A 23,501-nucleotide genomic window follows, 5' to 3' on the forward strand; every position below is an offset into this window, starting at 1 on the left:
AGTGGCGCAGCGGGCCATGGTACTGCATCTCAGTACTAGAGGCGTTACTACAGACCATAGTTTGATTCTAGGCTGTATCACAACTGGCTGTGATTGGGAGTCCCATAGGGCAGCGCACAATTGGCCCAGCGTTGTTAGGGTTTGGCTGGGGTAGGCAGTCATTGTAAATAATATTTTTTTCTTAACTGACTTGCCTATTTAAATAAAGGTTAAATAAAAATAAAACATCTATAAAAGTAATAATACAAAAATATACACGCTAGGTTTCTTACTCCACACTAGTAGATGGCAGTCTTGAGTTTACTTAGCTAGCTACATCCCCCCGAAATGATCACGTGACCCAAACAACACGCCTTCTTAGAAGTTGTGGATTGTTATTTCACTAGCTAGCTGATTGTGAGCGAATATATCGAAATCTAACAACCATGGATAAAAAGAAAAAGCAATATGCCGTGACTGCTTCATCTGTGAGTTGTTCAGAATAATTAATATTGTCACATTGTCTCTAATGTTGCTTGTCATCAGTATGTAAACCATAGCTCGCTAGTTAGTTAACGGTAGCTAGCTAGCCTAGTCAGCACCCTAACGTAGGAAGCTAGGCTACTTTCTGCTGACATCTTAGTCAGCAGGCAAACTAACCATGTTATAGTCAAAGTAAATGTTAAAAATAAAGCATTGCCTATTGTTGTCGAGGTTCATGGGTATGCAAATGGTGACACGACTTATTGGGCTAACGTTAGTTGCTATCAGTTTAACCACTAAAATGGCGACCACACTGCTATGTTACAAATTTCAATGGAGAATACATCACACTCTCATCTGCAGTTGGTTGATCTGAAAGCTGAACTCTACAGGAAACAAGAGCAATTCAAACATGAAAAATTGGGGCAAGATGCTGGAACTAGTACCAAAGCCCCCAAAATCAAGGTATGTATTGAACATTGTACTGGACAGAGACATGTAATGAACAGGATACCACACATTTTGACCAGCATATCCTAACTTTGTCCCCATAACATCCATTGTGTTCTTTTCCCTGTGTAGAAACCTAATGTATGGAGCAAACAGAATGATGGTGTTTCAGAGCGGGCACAGAAAGATGTGGAACTGGTGGCAGAGGAAGAGAACAACCTTGACAAGGCAAAGTGAGTACAACGTGATGTACTACACACTGACAACATGTTTACTGCACCATCACTGCCTTCTATTAGGTCTTTTTTTGTAGTATAGCAAAAGTCTCATTGCTGCTTGTCTTCCATGTCTCTCTTTTCCCGCAGGCGCAAGCTAGAGGAGAAGGCTAAACTGTATGAGCAGATGACCAAAGGAGACTTTCCTGGTATAGTGTTATGTTGTTTGTGATACTGTACAAGAAATGCTGTCATATTCTGTATGTAAAGCTGACATGTGAAGGCCCTGCAAATGCCTTTTTGTCTTTCTCACATTGGAATTACTATCCTCTTTTCCAATGTGTCAGATGAGGAGACAGAGGGACTTTTTCTGGTGGATTTCACCCAGAAGATTATTGACAAGAAGAGAGAGAATCATGCCCAACGAGAGAGTGAGAGAGAGGATAGAGAGAGCTCCTCCACCATCCCACCCCCTGAGAACCCAGGCGAGGAATGGTAATGTATCTACAGCACATGAAGCCCCAAACTATTATATCTCTCATCTATAGCAGAATCTGAGTATTGGACTGTAGATGCCATTGAGTGGTCGAGGGTTAGGAGTTAAAGTAGCCGTTTACTGATTTCTACTCAGGGTGGACTATGTAGATGCTTTGGGACGATCTCGGAGATGCATGAAGAAAGACCTACCAGGGTTCAAGAAAATGGACAAAGACTTTCAGGGAAAAAGGTATCTTTTACTCTGATCAAACCTGGAAATTAATGTAAGCTTCTTTTTAGAAGAAGATGTTAGTACCAATAGTGTTGTTCTGGTTATTCATTTTTAATATTTTTTTTGTAAATGTTTTTTACGTGTTCTTGCTTTTATGTACACAGATGTGACCCGGCTGAGAAGGACCTGCTGTCAGAGGACATGCGTAGAGAGCTGCAAAGGCAGGAGTGGGAGAGGGAGGAGGAGGAGGCCATGAACAGACCTGTGGGTCCAATCCACTATGAGAACATCAGGGAGCAAGGTTAGCAAGACACCTGTTACAGAGATACATTAGTGAACTCATCAAATAAAACGCTATTTACTGTACATTTTACAGCAAACCCAGAGAGGTGTGTTCTCTGTGGATATGGATTGACTTGTGCTCTTCTCCACTCTCTGATCTCCGGCCTCTTCCTTCTCCATCTCTCAACCTGCTATTTTTCCTCTCTGTTATCTTTCCGTCTGTCCACATCAGAGGCCCGTGAGCTGGGTGTGGGCTACTTTGCATTCTCTCAGGACCAGGAGCAGCGCAGGAAACAGAGAGAGACCCTGGACATGCTCAGAGACCAGGTGAGTTGCTCTCAGCCTTCGCAACCCCTGAGATTAGGACCTTACTTATATTATGTATCAGTTAATTTAAATGACTGAGTTTGAAGCAGATTGTCAATGTTTTTTTTCTCTCCTTTTCTTTTTCATAGACAACAGACCAGCGCAGTAAGAGGGACCAGCTGAAGGAGAAGAGAAAGACTCTGCTGGATGCTCGGCTGGCCAAGGTGAGGCAGAGGAAGATGAAGGCGGCCAAGCTGGACGGAACTGGGGACGACCAGGGAGATGAACACAACCAAGGTTAGAGGAAACTCCCACAACAATACTGCATCAGGGACAACTGATCACGCTAGATTGAATGGCTATGACTACTGCTCTGTATACTTTGGGCTGTAGTGAATGCTATTGTAAGTGTTGACGGTTGTATTACTTCTCTCAGAAGGGAAGGAGGACCTGATTGGGCCCCTACCCCCATCAGGTGGAGCACCTGAAGAGGCCCCTGCATTGAAGAAGGTGGTGGTGGAGATCCAGGAGAGGAGGGATACCAAGCCAGGAGTACCCCACGTCAGAGAGTGGGACAGGGGCAAAGGTAAACGCTACTCCTTGTTTGGGGCTGGCATGGGTCTTTTATAATTAATGGTAATCATTGATGATTCACTTCTACCACACTAACTCAACATGTATAACATGACAAATTCGAGCAGGAGAGATCTAGGTGTAACCAAGGCCTGTCATCTTTGGCAATTTCCTCCAGTGGGATACTGAAGACTGGTATGCTGCCTGGGGTCGGGGGTTAAGTCATTAACTAACTGTCTTCTCTTTCCAATATGACAACACATTCCTTTCCTAGTGGACTTTTTTGGCGAGTGGACGAGTCGGCGGCGGGATGAGAGGGAGTCGGAATTTGCCCCTCCCTCTGCGTACTTCAGCAATAATAAAAGACAGAGCTATGGGAAAGAGGCCAAACGTGAGAAGGACAAACCCAAAATGGCCTTCAAGTGGTCAGAGGGGCAGGGTGGAGGGCGCAAGGTGCCCCAGGCCAACCCCAAAAGTACTCCTGTATCCCAGCCTCAGCCCAGAAGTACTCCTATACCCCAGCCAAGTACCCCTGTACCCTCACAACCTCAACCCACACCATCCCCTGCTCATTCCCAAAACACTGTCCATCTCCAAAATACACCTGCACCTCCAGCCCCTCAGTGCCCCCCCCAACCCCCACCTCAGTACCCCCCCTCCCAACAGCCCCAACCCTTATATACACCACCTCCACCACCACAAACACACCCTCAGTTTGATAACCCATTTCAGCCCCAATTTGCACATCTACCCTTTCATCCTCAGTATGCAGCCCCACCTCACTACCCCCCTCAATACACCCCACAGTATCCCCCCCAGCCCCAAACTCAGCCCCAGTGCCCCCCTCAGACCCAGCCCCCCTCCCAGAGCCTGGATGACATGTTGTCCTTCTACAAGAATTATTCTTGATCCTCACAGACATGTCTCACACAGGTGACACACACACCTGTATTAATCTACCCTAACACACAAACAACGTCAATGTGTGTTAGACTATAATGACATTACCATGATCTTTGACCTATCAGAGGGCACCAAAGAGAAGGAACCATTTTTGTAATTTGACCTTGGATCTGTAACCTGCTTTCTTTATTTATGATCTGTTATTAAAAGATAGCGTTTTTCATTTGACATTGTGTCTTCTGATTTGCTATATTTGTGATTCAAGGCACTTGTCTATAGCTAAAGATGGTTGTTTAATGGATCGATGCATGACTGAATCAGTCCATAGTTCATTTTGTTTAGACTGGTGATCTTGGTAATATTTGATGATTACGTGTTTTGAGTGACAGGACAATACAGAGGATCAGCCATGAGGTAATAGCTGTTTTCTGGTTAGGTACAGGCATCGAGATGTCTGAAAGCTCGTCATTATATTAAAGCATGTGCAATTACCTGTGCTCAAAACTCAACCTATTTGCATTTAGATGGATCTACAGTGGATTCGGAAAGTATTCAGACCCCTTGACTTTTTCCACATTTTAATACATTACAACCTTTTAAAATTGATGAGAAAACATTTTTTAAATCAATCTACACACAATACGCCATAATGATAAAGTGAAAACAGGTTTTTAGAAGTTGTAGCAAATTTATAAGAAATAAACAGAAATACCTTATTTACATAAGTATTCAGACCCTTTGCTATGAGAATTGAAATTGAGCTCCAGGTCATCCTTGAAATGTTTCTACAACTTGATTGGAGTCCAGCACATATATGGGAAAGACTACCAAAAAATGTCTGCAGCATTGAAAGCCCCAAGGACACAGTGGCCACCATCTCTCTTAAGTGGAAGAAGTTTGGAACCACCAAGACTCTTCCTAGAGCTGGCCGCCCGGCCAAACTGAGCAATCGGGAGATGGGCCTCGGGCAGAGAGGTGACCAAGAACCTGATGGTCACTTTGACAGAGTTCCTCTGTGGAGATGGGAGAACCTTCCAGAAGGACAACCGTCTCTGCAGCACTCCACCAATCAGGCCTTTATGGTAGAGTGGCCAGACGGAAGCCACTCCTCAGTAAAAGGCACATGACAGCCCACTTGGAGTTTGCCAAAAGGCACCTAAAGGACTCAGACCATAAGAAAAAGATTCTCTTGTCTGATGAAACCAAGATTTAACTCTGGCCTGAGTGCCAACCGTCACAGGAAACCTGCCACCATCCCTACAGTGAAGCATCATGCTGTGACAATGTTTTTCAGCAGACTAGTCCGGATCGAGGGAAAGATAAACGGAGCAAAGTACAGAGATCCTTGATGAAAACCTGCTCCAGAGCGCTCAGACCGGGGTGAAGGTTCACCTTCCAACAGGACAACGACCCTAAGCACACAGCCAAGACAACACAGGAGTGGCTTCGGGCAAGTCTCTTAATGTCCTTGAGTGGCCCAGCCATAGTCCGGACTTGAACCTGATCGAACATCTCTGGAGAGACCTGAAAATAGCTATGAAGGGACATTCCGCATTCAACCTGACAGAGCTTGAGAGGATCTGCAGAGAAGAATGGGAGAAACTCCCCAAGTACAGGTGTGCCAAGCTTGTAGCATACCCAAGAAGACTCAAGGCTGTCATTGCTGCCAAAGGTGCTTCAACAAAGTACTGAGTAAAGGGTCTGAATACTTATGTAAATGTATTATTTCATTTTTTTCACAAATGTCTAAACTTGTTTTTACTTGGTCATTGTGGGGTATTCTGTGTAGATTGATGAGGGGAAAATGTAAAAAAACAACTTACCTTGACTTTTTCCAGATTTTGTTGTCTGAATGCTTTCCGAATGCACTCTATATAATTGATCATGTTTGGGGATGGATATAGTTTTAAGTGAGGAAGGATTCACTGACATTACTGCAGAAGGAGCCTCTAGATGGTGCTGTGTCCATTTACTTTTTGTGAGCCACCAGACTAAGAGCAGGGGTGTGTTCAGATTGTGTAACATTGCAATGTTTTTAATGTTTTTCAATCCAGCAAAGTACACCCTGGCCTGAACTGTTCTGGTCCATTTCATGGGCTTGACAGGGAGGCATATGCGTTTGTCCCATCAAGAAGGCAGGTCATGGAAATGACACTGATTCGGGAAAATCTTTCGCTTCTTCAAACGGCCAGTGAAGGGTAACTTTAATCATTCTGATTAATCATTGGATTTTATTAAAGAGTTATTTATGCCATGTGAGTGTATTATATAACACAAGGAGACAATAATATAAACTTTACTGGGTCACATGTTAAATAGCGTTTCTGTTTTGGAGCACTCATTACATGTTTAAACCATTTTGAATACACCTCTGAAGTAAGCTCAGGTAATGTCACCACTGTTTTGCAAATTATGTTTTATCACCTTTTTATAGTTTTGTTTCTTGCCACTAAAAGGCATAGTATCTTACTATGTATCTAATCACTAACAGGCACTAATACAATATTACACTGAACAAAAATATAAATGCAACATGCAACAATTTCTACGATTCTACTGAGTTGCAGTTCATATAGGGATATCAGTCATTTTAAATAAATTCATTAGGCCCTAATGTGGGCAGGGTGGCAGAGGAGATACCCAGAACCCCCACAGAGGTTATTAAAAAGCTCCATGATCTGAGACTGAGCTTCTCATTAATGGATGAATGGGTGGGAGGCTTCCCACACCTGGGCTGCCTGCCCCTTTGGACCCAGCAGGAGGTGGCACTGCCTAGATAAGAAAGCCCATACAGGTAGCAAAATTCTGTATTGCTCATATTTCTGTAAAGTACTGTACAGTAATTGACAGTTTTTGGTCATGCGCAGTGTCTACTATCTGTTCTTCTGGCTAGTGAAGTGTAACAGTATAGATTCCATCCCTCTCCTCGCCCCTACCTGGGCTCAAACCAGGGACCCTTTGCACACATCAACAACTGCCTCCCACGAAGCATCGTTACCCATTGCTCCACAAAAGCCGCGGCCCTTGCAGAGCAAGGGGAACAACTACTTCAAGGTCTCAGAGCGAGTGACGTCACCGATTGAAATGCTATTAGCGCGCACCCCGCTAACTAGCTAGCCATTTCACATCGGTTACAGAAGCAGCTGGTGTTTGTCTGAATTGCGGCTAGCAGAGTGGAGAGCTGTATCGCAATGGTGACCACTACTCACCTTGTGGCCCTGCTGCACTGGATCCTTACAGCCAATTTGTCACTTGAAGAGCCAAGCACAGCAGGTTAGGGGGTACTGGGGGGAGGAGCACTCAACATTTGGTAGATGGCTGTTACTAGGCTGCTTCTGCCATATAATTAGGAATTAGACTACTCGAATTGACATGGACCTTCTTATGATGTGATAAAGATCAGTCATTTTGGTCAGGGAGTTGGTCAACCATGGTTTGCCAGTGCTGTGATAAGATATTGTGTAAAATACTGAATTTGAAGAATTTCTTTGCACTGTATGTTTGTTTGCTAGCTAGCCAGTCAGTTTTAAACGAACGATTCCTTTAATGTTTCAAATTAAATGCCAATATGTCAACATTCCATTCAAACAATGCTGTGAATCCACAGCCATACATACACTGGCTGAAATCTGTTAATGATAAAACTTAGACAAGTTGTAAATGAAACAAGAACATATATTTTAGAGGCTATTTTTACAGAAAATTGGTATGAAACCTGTATAAACTGTTTTTATAATTATATGACTATTTTAGGTTGACAATTCTAATTCTATTGCACATTTTTTTTATATATCAAATGCCGAAAGTGAAATCAGGATTATGCCTCTACTGCCATTCATTCCAATTAGACTGGTTTGGATTTTTACCTGACCAGTATGGCTTCCGTTTTCACCCCATTGTGGAACTTTAAGGGTTTATGACATAGCCCCTCTAGTAATTTAATAGAATCTCTTTTAATTAGGCCTCTGAAATGTTTTGTCTTAAAGGTATACTTAAAGCTGCAATACATAACTTTTTGGGCAACACAACCAAATCCACATAGAAAGTTATAGATCTGTCATTCTCATTGAAAGCAAGTCTAAGAAGCAGTAGAGCTGTTCTATGTTCACTATTTCTATGCTTCTCACTCAAGTTTCATTCTTGCTTACTTTCGGTTTTGTACACCAGCTTCAAACAGCTGACAATACAATGTTTTTGGTTATGGAAAATATATTTTACAGCGGTTTAGACGGTACAATGATTCTCTTGCTTGTTTTGTCACATAAACTGAAATTAGGTGAACTATTAGAATTTTAGCAACCAAGAAATGGAGTGATTTCTGCAGACAACCCAAAAGGTCTTATTGGTTTCAAGCATGACCACCATTCATGAAACCAGCTATTCTGTTGTCTGATGTTATACAGTATTAGAAACGTTGTATTTTGTCTGAGAATTTATATTTAAGCAAAAAGGCACGAGAGGGTGTGGTATATGGCAAATACACAGTTGAAGTCGGAAGTTTACATACAACTTAGCCAAATACATTTAAACTCAGTTTTTCACAATTCCTGATATTTAATCCTAGTAAAAATTCCCTGTCTTAGGTCAGTTTGAGACCAAGCTTTAACTTCCTGACTGATGTCTTGAGATGTTGCTTCAATATAACCACATAATTTCCCTTCCTCATGACGCCATCTATTTTGGGAAGTGCACCAGTCCCTCCTGCAGCAAAGCACCCCCACAACATGATGCTGCCACTCCCGTGCTTCACGGTTGGGATGGTGTTCTTCGGCTTGCAAGCCTCCCCCTTTTTCCTCCAAACATAACGATGGTCATTATGGCCAAACAGTTCTATTTTTGTTTCATCAGACCAGAGGACATTTCTCCAAAAAGTACGATCTTTGTCCCCATGTGCAGTTGCAAACCGTGATCTGGCTTTTTTATGGTGGTTTTGGAGCAGTGGCTTCTTCCTTGCTGAGCGGCTGTTCAGGTTATGTTGATATAGGACTCATTTTACTGAGGATATAGATACTTTTGTACCTGTTTCCTCCAGCATCTTCACAAGGTCCTTTGCTGTTGTTCTGGGATTGATTTGCACATTTCGCACCAAAGTACGTTCATCTCTAGGAGACAGAACGCGTCTCCTCCCTGAACAGTATGACGGCTGCGTGGTCCCATGGTGTTTATACTTGCGTACTATTGTTTGTACTGATGAACGTGGTACCTTCAGGCTTTGGAAATTGCTCCCAAGGATGAACCAGACTTGTGGAGGTCTATAATGTTTTTTCTGAGGTCTTGGCTGATTTCTTTTGATTTTCCCATGATGTCAAGCAAAGAGGCACTGAGTTTGAAGGTAGGCCTTGAAATACATCCACAGGTACACCTCCAATTGAATCAAATGATCAGAAGCTTTCCAAGCTGTTTAAAGGCACAGTCAACAGTTTATGTAAACTTCTGACCCACTGGAATTGTGATACAGTAAATTATAAGTGAAATAATCTGTAAACAATTGTTGGAAAAATTACTTGTGTCATGCACAAAGTAGATGTCCTAACCGACTTGCCAAAACTATAGTTTATTCACAAGAAATTTGTGGAGTGTTTTTAAATTTGTTTTATTTCACCTTTATTTAACCAGGTAGGCTAGTTGAGAACAAGTTCTCATTTGCAACTGCGACCTGGCCAAGATAAAGCAAAGCAGTTCGACACATACAACAACACAGTTACACATGGAATAAACAAACATACAGTCAATAATACAGTAGAAAAAGTCTATATACAGCATGTGCAAATGAGGTAGGATAAGGGAGGTAAGGCAATAAATAGGCCAAGGTGGCGAAGTAATTACAATATAGCAATTAAACACTGGAATGGTAGATGTGCAGAAGATGAATGTGCAGGTAGAGATACTGGGGTGCAAAGGAGCAAAAAAAGAAATAAATACAGTATGGGGATGGGATAGTTGGATGGGCTATTTACAGATGGGCTATGTACAGGTGCAGTGATCTGTGAGCTGCTCTGACAGCTGGTGCTTAAAGCTAGTGAGGGAGACATGAGTCTCCAGCTTCAGTGATTTTTGCAGTTCGTTCCAGTCATTGGCAGCAGAGAACTGGAAGGAAAGGCGGTCAAAGGAAGAATTGGCTTTGGGGGTGACCAGTGAGATAAACCTGCTGGAGCGCGTGCTATGGGTGAGTGCTGCTATGGTGACCAGTGAGCTGAGATAAGGCGGGGCTTTACCTAGCAGAGACTTGTAGACTTGACCTGGAGCCAGTGGGTTTGGCGATGAGTATGAAGCGAGGGCCAGCCAACGAGAGCATACAGGTCGCAGTGGTGGGTAGTATATGGGGCTTTGGTGACAAAATGGATGGCACTGTGATAGACTGCATCCAATTTGTTGAGTAGAGTGTTGGAGGCAGTGTCCAAAGAAGGGCCAGAGGTATACAGAATGGTGTCGTCTGGGTAGAGGTGGATCAGAGTATCACCAGCAGCAAGAGCGACATCATTGATGTATATAGAGAAGAGTGTCGGCCCGAGAATTGAACCCTGTGGCACGCCCATAGAGACTGCCCGAGGTCCGGACAACAGGCTCTCCGATTTGACACACTGAACTCTATCTGAGAAATAATTGGTGATCCAGGCGAGGCAATCATTTGAGAAGGCTGTTGAGTCTGCCGATAAGAATGTGGTGATTGACAGAGTCGAAAGCCTTGGCCAGGTTGATGAATACGGCTGCACAGTATGATATCGTTTAGGACCTTGAGCGTGGCTAAGGTGCACCCATGACCAGCTCTGAAACTAGATTTCATAGTGGAGAAGGTACGGTGGGATTCGAAATGGTCGGTAATCTGTTTGTTAACTTGGCTTTCGAAGACCTTAGAAAGGCAGGGTAGGATAGATATAGGTCTGTAGCAGTTTGGGTCTAGAGTGTCTCCCCCTTTGAAGAGGGGGATGACCGTGGCAGCTTTCCAATCTATGGGAATCTCAGATGATACGAAAGAGAGGTTGAACAGGCTATTAATAGGGGTTGCAACAATTTCGGCAGATAATTTTAGAAAGAGAGGGTCCAGATTGTCTAGCTCGGCTGATTTGTAGGGGTCCAGATTTTGCACCTCTTTCAGAACATCAGCTATCTGGATTTGGGTGAAGGAGAAATGGGGGAGGTTTGGGCGAGTTGCTGTGGGGGGTGCAGGGCTGTCGATCGGGGTAGGGGTAGCCAGGTGGAAAGCATGGCCAGCCGTAGAAAAATGCTTATTGAAATTCTCAATTATCGTGGAATTATCGGTGGTGACAGTGTTTCCTAGCCTCAGTGCAGTGGGCAGCTGGGAGGAGGTGCTCTTATTCTCCATGGACTTTACAGTGTCCCGGAACTTTTTTGAGTTTGTGCTACAGGATGCAAATTTCTGCTTTAAAATCTAGCCTTAGCTTTCCTAACTGCCTGTGTATATTGGTTCCTAACTTCCCTGAAAAGTTGCATATCACGGGGGCTATTCAATGCTAATGCAGTACGCCACAGGATTTTTTTGTGCTGGTCAAGGGCAGTCAGGTCTGGAGAGAACCAAGGGCTATATCTGTTCCTTGATCTACAATTTTTGAATGGGGCATGCTTATTTAAGATGGTGAGTAAGGCACCTTTAAAGAATAACCAGGCATCCTCTACTGACGGGATGAGGTCAATATCCTTCCTGGATACCCGGGCCAGGTCGATTAGAAAGGCCTGCTCGCTGAAGTGTTTTAAGGAGCGTTTGACAGTGATGAGGGGTGGTCATTTGACCGCAGACCCATTACGGATGCAGGAAATGAGGCAGTGATCGCTGAGATATTGGTTGAAAACAACAGAGGTGTATTTGGAGGGCAAATTGGTTAGGATGATATCTATGAGGGTGCCCGTGTTTACAGATTTGGGGTTGTACCTGGTGGGTTCATTGATAATTTGTGTGAGATTGAGGGCATCAAGCTTAGATTGTAGGATGGCCGGGGTGTTAAACTGGGACATGCTTAAGTCACCTAGCAGCACGAGCTCTGAAGATATATGGGGGGCAATCAATTCACTAATGGTGTCCAGGGCACAGCTGGGGGCAGAGGGTGGTCTATAGCAAGCGGCACGGTGAGAGACTTGTTTCTGGAAAGGTGGATTTTTATAAGTAGAAGCTTGAATTGTTTGGGTACAGACCAGGATAGTAAGACAGAACTCTGCAGGCTATCTCTGCAGTAGATTGCAACACCACCCCCTTTGGCAGTTCTATCTTGTCGGAAAATGTTATAGTTAGGGATGGACATTTCTGGTGTTTTGGTGGTCTTCCTAAGCCAGGATTCAGACACGGCTAGGACATCCGGGTTGGCAGAGTGTGCTAAAGCAGTGAATATAACAAACTTAGGGAGGAGGCTTCTAATGTTAACATGCATGAAACCAAGGCTTTTACAGTTACAGAAGTGGAGCTAGGCACTGCACGGCCTGGATTAACCGCTACATCACCAGAGGAATAGAGGAGGAGTAGGATAAGGGTACGGCTAAAGACTATCAGAACTGGTCGTCTACTACGTTTGGAACAGAGAGTAAAAGGAGCAGGTTTCTGGGCGTGATAGAATAGATTCAAGGCATAATGTACAGACAAAGGTATGGTAGGATTTGAGTACATTGGAGGTAAACCTAGGCATTGAGTAATGATGAGAGAGATATTGTCTCTAGAGACGTTTAAACCAGGTGATGTCACCGCATTTGTGGGAGGTTGAACATGGTTGGTTAAGGCATATTGAACAGGGCTTGAGGCGCTACAGTGAAATAAGACAAAAATCACTAACCAGGACAGTAATGGACAAGGCATATTGATATTAAGGAGAGGCATGCGTAGCCGGGTGATCATAGGGGTCCAGTGAGTGGCCGGGCTGGCTGGAGACGCATGGCGATTCAGACAGCTAGCAGGCCGGGGATAGCAAGCTAGCAGAAGGGCCTTAGAGGGACGTCTATAAACGGGTTACCAATGTAATTAGAACAGTAAAAATAAATGTTTTGTCATACCCGTGGTATACGATCTGATAAACACGTTATGGCCTTCAAATTAGTGGATTTGTCTATTTCAGCTACACCCGTTGCTGACAGGTGTATAAAATCGAGCACACAGCCATGCAATCTTCATAGACAAACATTGGCAGTAGAATGGCCTGTACTGATGAGCTCAGTGACTTTCAACGTGGCACTGTCATAGGATGCCATTTTTCCAACAAGTCAGTTCGTCAAATTTGTGCCCTGCTAGAGTTGCCCCGGTCAACTGTAAGTGCTGTTATTGTGAAGTGGAAACGTCTAGGTGCAACAATAGCTCAGGCGCGAAGTGGTAGGCCACATAAGCTCACAGAACGGGACCGCCGAGTGCTGTAGCGCACACTCACTACCGAATTCCAAATGGCCTCTGGAAGCAACGTCAGCACAACAACTGATCGCCTGGAGCTTCATGAAATGGTTTTCCATGGCTGAGCAGCCGCACACAAGCCTAAGATCACCATGTGCAATGCCAAGTGTAGGCTGGAGTGGTGAATCACGCTTCACCACCTGGCAGTCCGACAGATGAATCTGGGCTTGGCGGATGCCAGGAGAACGCTACCTGCCCTAATGCATAGTGTTTGGTGGAGGAGGAATAAGGGTCTGGGGCTTGACTGGCCGGTCTGGGTCAGGTTACCGTGGACCACAGTCCTACAGAGATACATGTCACACCCACCAGAGGGGGGGGGGGGGGGGGGGGGGTAGAGAAGTGGGGGGGTTTACGACATTTTAAATCTTAAGGCAGCAGACAAAATCCTTTGTCCTCTCAGTGTGAAGGATTGGGATGTGTGAGTGGGACGTATGGAGAATCTAACTCAGAACAATAACATGCATTAAATGGACTTCGGGACAAATATTTCATCAGCCAAAATGGTGGTAATAACAATAGATGGAATATGAAAATTAATGTCGTTTTTTAAATGTTATTAAAAGTTAAATGACGACGTTATAATGAAAACATTGTAACTTGAAGAGTTTCCATAATATGCACATGATGTTTACATATTGTACATTGTGTGGAAATGTCCAGATCAAAGAGAATGTTAGTTGTCTAAACTTGATCGGAGTACAATCTTGATGTCTTGCCTCGTAACTACATTCGCCCAGAGAACTTGCCATGAAGGCGGAAACGCCCATTTCTTCCCTGGGGTATAAAACATGTGAGTTAAGAATTTACATATCAGACTAGGTGACCACATGCTGCAGCCAAAGTTTGAGTAGTCACAACCCCAAAACGCAACACCAGATTGGAGAAGACAAAATAACCTCTTAATAATCTATGCTACAGATGAGTAGCTGTGTCTAAGAGGGGGAATTCAAGCAGGACCACCTGGTTATTCTATCCAAGGAATTGTGTGTCTACACTGATTTCATTCCCACGCTGGAACCATCTATACAAGGCTGATCAGCCATCCAGAGAAGACCCCGTTTGAGAACAAGGGCGAGGAAACAGACCACTAAGAGAGAAGACACTGACATCGTGTGGACAATCAGAGACTTACACCAGGTAACCAAAGAGGTACTGACATCAGAGGAGAGAAGGCGAACTCCGTCCACGAAGAGACACCCCCGACAAGTAATTACATCATTATATTCTGACCCATAGGAGCGGCAGTTCGGGGCAAGGTGTTAGGGCTAAACTAAGCATAGTTTACAAATGTATCCAAGTGTGCTTTTTCTCATGCACTCTCTCTCTCTCTCTTTCTAAATCCTTATTTTGTGTAACACGTGTCATATTGTGTTGGCCTGCTAGGGACCTGTTTCACTGTACTAAGTTCTAATCAGTGGCCTAGACTGTGTGTCTGTGTATCTTATGTTATCATTTAGCTTGTTAGTAAATAAATAATCAACTGGTGTGGTACGGAATAATTTAGTGAGACTTGCGTTTGTGCAGATTCCCGAATTATGCGACGTTCAGGATGAGACTGTAGAGGAAATTAATTAATTCTGATTCTTTTGGGAAACGGAAACTCAATAAAAACAACTTTTCCCATGGTGCCCCAGGTTACTGATTAACTTAATCACTTATTTATAAACAGTTAATCATTCGATGAACAACAGTCGTCACATGAATCAATAGAACGTTACGACAGGCTGTTTTTCATGGTTCGGGCTAGGCCCCTTAGGCCACTTAGTTCACTGGAACTATGACATTCTAGACGATTCTGTGCTTCCAACTTTGTGGCAACAGTTTGGAGAAGGCCCTCTCTTGTTTCAGCATGACAATGCCCATGTGTACAAAGCGAGGTCTATACAGAAATGTTTTGTCATGATTGGTGTGGAAGAACTTGACTGGCCTGCACAGAGCCCTGACCTCAACCCCATCGAACACCTTTGGGATGAATTGGAACGCCGTCTGCGAGCCAGGCCTAATCGCCCAACATCAGTGCCCAACCGCACTAATGCTCTTGTGGCTGAATGGAAGCAAGTCCTCGCAGCAATGTTCCAAAATCTAGTGGATAGCCTTCCCAGAAGAGTGGGGGCTGTTATAGCAGCAAAGGGGTGACCAACTCCATATTAATGCCCATGATTTTGGAATGAGAAGGTTGTCGAGCGGGTGTCCGCATACTTTTGGCCATGTGGTGTACCACAGCTTTCAACCAATCAGCATTCAGGTCTCGAACGACCCAGTGTTTCTGACGTACAAGGATGACATCATGGCTGCCGCTGCTAAAGATTGACCTGAGGACACTGACCTCCAGCCATTAGTGAAACATGTCGTTTCTAGGCTGACTCATAATCACCCTTTAACAGATTTATCACCTCTTATTGTGTTCTAGAACTCTTTTGATTGTGACCAACATACCCCTGTAGTGTTGATCCTCCAGGGCAACTGTCTTTGCCTTTCCTTTATTCACAACAGTTCAGTAATTTAATATTTTCCTGTGAATCTTTCTGGCTGGTTAGGAGCAGTGTTGATTATATCTTCCTGGAGCCTAGGGGAAGATCATGGTGCTCCGCATGCACCTGGCCACAGGCTCTTAAGACAGTTCAAAAGCTTCCTGTCTGATATTACACGCCAGGAACACATGGTGAGAGTGAAACCACATGTCTTCATCATGGGGTTTGGACTGTTGGGGGTTTAATGGGGTGATATCAGTTATACCTGACACCATTCACCAATTTGCCTCCTACATTTTCTGCTACTAGACTTTTCTAAGAACTAATTTGTCTTTCAGGTCTATATCTTTATGGAGGTCACAACTGGATGTGTACACCGCTGCACCTCTGCAGATGGACTCAGCCACAAGCCTGGGAGACACAAGGCCATCCCACTGGCCTTCATCAGTGTTGCCATTTTCTATGGCTTATGGGCATTTGATGCCTTTGGATGACAGGCCTAGTGGTTGAAAATAAACAAGTACTATTTTTTTTATTTTATTTTTTTATTTTTTTTATTTATTTTATCCCCTTTTCTCCCCAATTTTTCGTGGTATCCAATCGCTAGTAATTACTATCTTGTCTCATCGCTACAACTCCCGTACGGGCTCGGGAGAGACGAAGGTCGAAAGCCATGCGTCCTCCGAAGCACAACCCAACCAAGCCGCACTGCTTCTTTAACACAGCGCGCCTCCAACCCGGAAGCCAGCCGCACCAATGTGTCGGAGGAAACACCGTGCACCTGGCCCCCTTGGTTAGCGCGCACTGCGCCCGGCCCGCCACAGGAGTCGCTGGAGCGCGATGAGACAAGGATATCCCTACCGGCCAAACCCTCCCTAACCCGGACGACGCTAGCCCAATTGTGCGTCGCCCCACGGACCTCCCGGTCGCGGCCGGCTGCGACAGAGCCTGGGCGCGAACCCAGAGACTCTGGTGGCGCAGTTAGCACTGCGATGCAGTGCCCTAGACCACTGCGCCACCCGGGAGGCGGAAACAAGTACTATTTGCTGCTAAATGCCAAAAGTACTGTATTTGCATGAGACCTTGTTCAAGTGGGTACTGTCAACCATTTCACATTTGTCACAAAGGGTAATCCAGTCATCACACAAAAGAATGTCATTCGAGATAAGTTGTTAGTTATGTACAATCGGCTCAAATGCAACATATCCCCTCAACTACTCTTAAAATGATCATATATATAAGCAACAAATGTCTAGATGAACTATAGTTGATTCGTTTTAAACAGTAGTGCATCTCCAGATGCTCAAATCTAAAAATGCATTCAGATATACAAACTACTTTACACCTAGAAAAGGTGTCACCAGCTTCAATGGATGAATTAAAGTTGAGTCATTTTTCAATGTAATAGCAGCAATTTATAATTGTGTATTCACTTTCATTTAATACATTTTTAGGCCTTTTAGTTTCCACTGCTGGATAAGCAGCCATTAGTTTTGTGTGTTTCCATCAGACAAGCCTTGATATTAGCCTTGTGTGACTTTGACCAGTTGACAGGGCTGCCTAGTTGCCCATTGATGTCTGGTTCTGCTTTATGATATACAACAAATCCCATTTAATGGGACAGTCAGTACAAGAGCTGCTCTCCTTGCTGTCACTCCAGTGCCATAGAATGTTTTCGGAGAGTTCGGAACAGAACTGCATCAGAACGCTCAAAGTTTGGTCATAAAGAGTCATTGTTGACCCATGTTCTAGAATGGACCAGGAACCACCTCAACATTCTATGGGCCAGCCTGAACAGAGAAATCACATGTTCCATTTCCAAAGTTGTTTTCTAATTGTTACACTAATAATCTTCTCTAAATGAAATAGATTATGAGAGTTTGCTGTGTTTAAAGCTAATCCTGAGATTACACTTGACCAATGTTGGCCTTAGCGTTTACCCGGTGACCTGAACTCCAGGGGACAGACATGGACCTGAAGACATTCCAGCGCTACATGGCTGAGGCTCCGGACCTCTTGGAGCATATAGCTCAGCTCCTCCAGGAATGTCGGGAGAAGGAGATCCTGCTTCCCAAGGGAATCCGGAACCTGTGTGCCCTGTCCTGGGAGGAACTCTCAGACATCCCTGCTGACGCCAAACCCTTCCACCAGACCAGGGTGTCTGGTAGACCCCCGCGGCCCTACACCACCCAGGTCGCCTTACCCCCGGACACCCGGGACAGGATGTCCATTGTCACCAGTCAGATCCTGCTGCCCGCTGAGTCCTCCCTGTCTGTCCGCCAGCCAACTGCTCGCTTCAGCACCTTGAAGTTCAAGAAGAAGTTCCCTGTTGACCGTGACAACAACAGTGAGAAACAGATATGTAAGTCACACAAAGCAAAACACTCCCGGTTACAGTATATCTCTGTGCTCAAACAATGCAAATATCATGTGGCATCATCGAGGGAAATGGCAAAGAGGTTGTAAACTATTGGGTTGTGATTGAAAGAATGTTTATTTTGTTCAAAGTGAAGTATCCTGTGGATGAGTGGTACATTGATCTCTGTCTGCAGCGACCTGTATTCCTGTGACGTCCACTCTGAGGCTCTGCCTGGAGGAGTGTCTGTCCCATCTCTCCTTCTCTCTTACGTACAAAGGTAACACACTAATGACAGCAGGACAGGACCCAAGGCCATGCCTCTCCTTTAAAACACTGTCAGCAAACCACCCACACCATCACCATACAGATGGTGACAAAATGCTTAGCAGAGCCTGATGAAGACAATTTAGAGTTGTGAATGCTACACTATTGTCTGGTGGGAAAACATGAATTTTCCGTCCAGACTAGGCTGTAGATATGCAGTAGTGTTGCAAGTGTAACCCTCACCCTTTGTCTCTCTCTCTCTCTCTCTCTCTCTCTCTCTCTCTCTCTCTCTCTCTCTCTCTCTGTCTCTCTATATCTGTCTCTATCTCTCTCTCTCTCTCTCTCTCTCTGTCTCTCTATATCTGTCTCTATTTCTCTCTCTCTCTCTCTCTCTCTCTCTCTCTCTCTCTCTCTCTCTCTCTCTCTCTCTCTCTCTCTCTCTCTCTCTGTCTCTCTCTCTCTCTCTGTCTCTCTCTCTCTCTATATCTGTCTCTCTCTCTATATCTGTCTCTCCATCTCCCTATAGAGGTAAACAATGTCCCCTGTACTCCACGTCTTCACAGCAAGACTCTGGATGTGTGTTACTGGGCTGTCAACAAGCTCAGACCCATCCTGGATCAGATGTAAGTGGTATAAACCTATGGAGCAGAACTCCTCTCTCAGCACTACAGATCAACCTGTAAAACCAGATTCTCATTCCCCCGTCTACCCTTCTACGTCTTCACATATATGACTTACATAGACACTTGTGTAGCCGTTGTGTTGATTTGATTATGCTCCTATAGAAAAGAGGAGAATGCCCGGCTGGATCCGAGAGGCCACACACGCCCCATGGTGGCTCAACACTACCAGGACTATAAGGTCCTCCAGCTGCCACAGCCAGTCCCAGCCCATGCAGAGGACTGCCTCTTCCCCTTAATCCCCAACACCAAGTACTTGAGCTACAGCATCTCCCCAAAACTGCACTACGGCCTGCCTGATGGAACCAGCTATCTCTAGTATCCTTGCCTCGCCACTTCTGCTTTCTACCACTGCTGACTTCCATGTTTTTCCACCCTCTCTATCTCTCTCTCCCTCCCTCTAACCTTTCCCAATGCTCTCTGCTCCTTTCACATCCTTAATCTATTTTAGCATGGAGCCCTCCTCTCAGTGTTGTCCCTGACTGTGTCTCAGCTACCCATCTGGTTCAGTAGCAGTGTGCCAGCTGCCCAGTGCCATGCCCGGAGGGGGCGTTTACACAAACATCTTCTCTGACAGTCCCTATGACATCCTGGTGGCCTCCTTCAAGCCCAGTGGCCATGGTGTTGTGTACCACACAGGCAAGCACAGGTATGGTCAGATCACCAGCTTTTTGAAACCAGAATACACTAACACAGTTGTTCTCAAAGTGTGGTCGGCGCACCCCTGGGGGTTCGCGATGGTGCTGCATAATAAAAAATGTAAAAAATGATATTACTAACGACAACAGATTCAACACATTTTGGCCAAGGGATCCGTGGAATAAGTTAAGATGGTCGAATGCAATACAATGTAATATTATTCATCTACAATGGATGTTCTTAACCCTGGGCAACATGGGCCTGGAAGGCTCACAGGGATATTGGTATCCACAGTACGCCACCAATTCTACAATTTTTCAACTCAATACTTCTTGTATTTAAAAAAAAATGTAAATGCACTGTATTAGCTTTAAATTTGCAACACCAAAAAATCTCTCTGCCACATGACAAAATATGTAGAATTGCAGGAAATTAGCTTGAAAACTGCAATATTTTCTCTCCGATGCCAAGCGACGGGCCTTTAAAAAGTTTCTTCCCAGGATCAGAGACTTGGTTTGTCCGGCACTGCTGAAGTCATAGTACAACTCATTGTATGTTATTTTTTTTTATCTCACTCAAGTTATGTTCTGATTATGAGGGGGTCCCTCATTTGCTACCACAAAAGAGGTCCCAGGCATCAAAAAGGTTGAGATCCTCTGCACTACAGATGTGCAGTAATGGTAGCCATGCAATCACAAACTTTAGCAGTAATTTCAAGAGTAAACCTATGAGAGTCTGTAAAAGAGTCTGTAAACTAAGGACCGTGTGTTGTGTGATCAGGTCCAGCTGGGTTGCCTTGTTGGTGGGATCCTTGGGAGGTCAGCAGTACACAAGAGAGGGCTGTCTCACCAAGGAGTGGACCTTCAACCCCAGGTCTCAGAATGAAGTTCTGCACAAATACAAGGTGTGTGTGTACGTATGTGTGCGTGTGTGCAGCCCAAACACATCTACTATAGATTTTGTGTGTATTCATCAGGTGAACGAGAACATAACACTGACCTTCAGTAACCACTTGAACATGACCCTGATATTCAGCGTCCTGGCGGAGAATGACATCACCTTGAGTCTGAGGGAGGAGGAGCTGGTAAGAACCCAGAATCTAGGGTAGAGCCCCTAAACAGTCCTACATACTGAATATTGCCTCTACATACTCTAGGCACAGAGAGAGTGAGAGCAAGGAAGGGAGGGATATCAGGAGACAGCATGACTGCATTGGGCCTGCTATGATATACTACTGAGCAAAACAATGTGATTGACTGATTAAATTCAGCAGAGCCGTCTCTAGTCTTTTGGGGGGCCCTAAGCGAGATATAGTTGTGCCCCCCCCCCCCCTTTCACCTCGTGGGCAAAGCATTTTAGTGGACCCCCTCTTGATGACAGAGCAATGTTGATTTTAAAGTTAGTGTCCTGCAATTCTACACATTTTGTCATGGGGTGTTTACAGTACCTAAAATTAGCATCCGGGTCATTCCTATTATGCGGTGACTTTTGGACCTCATAACTTTCTGGAAAAAACGTATACACATACAGTACCAGTCAAAAGTTTGGACACACCTACTCATTCAAGGGTTTTTCTTTATTTTTACTATTTTCTACATTGTAGAATAATAGTGAAGACATCAAAACTAAGTATTCGCTATTAAAACTATGTAGTAACCAAGAAAGGGTTAAACAAATCAAAATATTTTTTGGGATTTTAGATTCTTCAAAGTAGCCACCTTTGCCTTGATGACAGCTTTGCACACTCTTGGTATCCTCTCATTCCTATAAAAAGTTTAATGTTTAAGAGATATCTATTTGGTATTTGTTTGATGTGGTTTACTTAGTGTCAGTATGGAAGACTAGACAGCCTTCACTGTAAGCGGTTTATGATCACTATGGAAACAGCACTTTTTTCTGTCTCTGCTGTTGTCTAATGCATCTATTTTACTTATCTTCTTCCCTCTATCCCCTCCTCTCACATCCCTCTCACTCCCCCTCTTATCCCCCCTTCTCTCCCTCTCCTCCTTTCCTTCCCTCAATCCCCTCCTCTTTCATCCTTCTTACTCCCCCTCTTATCCCTCCTTCCCTCCCTCTTCTCCTTTCCTCACACTCCTCCCCATGTATAGCTTGTGAGTAGTGGAAGGGAGGGGCCAGGGGCAGCAGTGGTGGAGTCAGTGGAGGTCGAGGCCTACAGGGCGAAGTTACAGGGGATCAGGAAGAGAGTGAGAGAGACAGCGCTGCGCTGGCTTCAACTCTACCTGATGGCCACAGGTATCCCATCACCCCATGGGCTATTCTCCATGATTGATGGCCCTAGAACAACCCTGTTTGTTGTGTGATGTTTATTTCTTGTAAACTAAACTACTAGTCTTCTAGCTAAACTCCCTCTGTTCTTCATCCCCCAGGCCTCAGTGATAAACCACTGCTCCCAAACTACAAATCCAGACCACCTAAACGCAAAGAGGCTTGGACCGCAACTCCCAGAGTACCTCTCACCATTGAGGAGATACCACCTACCTTTGTGCGTCCAGCCCGTCTGAGGAGGAAGGTCCCGAGGCCAGCCACCTGCAGCCTGCCCATGTCCACACCAGCCAACCTGTACAGACCTACCTTACACAGGTAACACACACACACACACACACACACACACACACACACACACACACACACACACACACACACACACACACACACACACACACACACACACACACACTAATCTTACAGTCTCTCTCTCCCACAGGGCAAAGTCAGCAGGCCTGCCATGCGTCTCATCCCTCTCAGCCCTCTCCCCCAGTGAAACTCCTCCATGCCCTGTGGTTCTCAGACTCCTCCTCCTCCTCCACAGCTCTCAGACTCCTCCTACTCCACAGGGCTGCCACTGCTCAACCCGCCTTCCCCTCCTGTCTGACCTGGAGCTGGAGCTGTTCCTCCGGGCCCCCTGGGCCCCCCGTGGCCACATCCTGGTGATCTACGTCACTTCCTCCCTCTGTCCCCCACCCAGGGCCCGCAATGTGGAGGTCATACTGCGGAGGGTCCATCACAGGCAGGTCCATGCCTCCGCCAATCCCTGTGCCAAGGTGAGGAGCTGGGGGTGTGGAGGAGGTGTTACTTCTGTCCAAATGATACTCTTACTACCCATATATGGTGCACTGCTTTTGGTCTCTGATCCCAAATGTACTCAGTATTTTAGAAAGTAGTGCACAATATGGGGAATAGGGTGTCTTTAGGGACATACTGTATATAGACTATGTCTGATCATGGCTCAGACCAGAGTTGCCAGGTGTGGATAAAATGACTTGATCAAACAAGGCCTGAAAACGACCCACATTTATTGGCGGGCAGCAAGAGAGGAGTTGCCACATTTATCCAATAGGTGTTTCCATTCATGACGTGCGCACATGCTGCTCTCCTCTCACTCACGTGACTCAACTGCCTGCTGCAGTGCTCTCTCAACACACACACCCTTCCGCCCCCCCACCCACTCAGAAACACACATACACCGCTCCTGCCCTCCTCCTCATCACTCACTCAACAGAGAGAAATGCCATGGCGTCTGTGGTGAAGTTTAGAAGTAGCCCAAAAACCTGAAACCCGCGACCATTACATTTTCACGCGCAGCATTGTTTTCAAAGTAGCCCAATTTGCAGCAAAACTGCAGACATGGCAACCCTGGCTCAGACATACAGTGGGAATATGCTAGATGATTTTGCTATTTGTTGAGTGTTAATAATTATGATGTTTATGTCTGTGATAGAGTTCTCAGGACCCGTTCAGGTTGGTCAAATACGACACAGACACGGCCACTCGTCTGACCCAGTCAT

At 45.0% G+C, this 23,501-nt stretch overlaps 1 protein-coding gene across 1 annotated transcript; it reads left to right on the forward strand.

Annotated features, from left to right (window-relative positions):
- The first annotated feature begins 348 nt into the window (after positions 1 to 348).
- Positions 349 to 4,128, forward strand: LOC120064553 (coiled-coil domain-containing protein 174-like). The gene is made up of 11 exons (XM_039015145.1): positions 349 to 467; positions 826 to 927; positions 1,045 to 1,145; positions 1,278 to 1,336; positions 1,475 to 1,622; positions 1,759 to 1,854; positions 2,001 to 2,137; positions 2,351 to 2,445; positions 2,574 to 2,721; positions 2,861 to 3,010; positions 3,272 to 4,128. The coding sequence occupies exons 1-11, from the start codon at positions 426 to 428 to the stop codon at positions 3,904 to 3,906; spliced, it is 1,713 nt and encodes a 570-aa protein (XP_038871073.1). The 5' UTR covers positions 349 to 425; the 3' UTR covers positions 3,907 to 4,128.
- The last annotated feature ends 19,373 nt before the right edge of the window (positions 4,129 to 23,501 follow it).

The sequence above is a fragment of the Salvelinus namaycush genome, chromosome 20 (assembly GCF_016432855.1).
Source record: "Salvelinus namaycush isolate Seneca chromosome 20, SaNama_1.0, whole genome shotgun sequence".
In the NCBI taxonomy this organism is placed as follows: Eukaryota; Metazoa; Chordata; class Actinopteri; order Salmoniformes; family Salmonidae; genus Salvelinus; species Salvelinus namaycush.

Coding starts and splice junctions, on each gene's coding strand:
- LOC120064553 (XM_039015145.1), top strand. CDS start 426: ATGGATAAAAAGAAAAAGCAATATGCCGTGACTGCTTCATCT. Junction 1,623..1,758: donor GAGAACCCAGGCGAGGAATG/GTAATGTATCTA, acceptor ATTTCTACTCAG/GGTGGACTATGTAGATGCTT. Junction 3,011..3,271: donor AGAGTGGGACAGGGGCAAAG/GTAAACGCTACT, acceptor TTCCTTTCCTAG/TGGACTTTTTTGGCGAGTGG.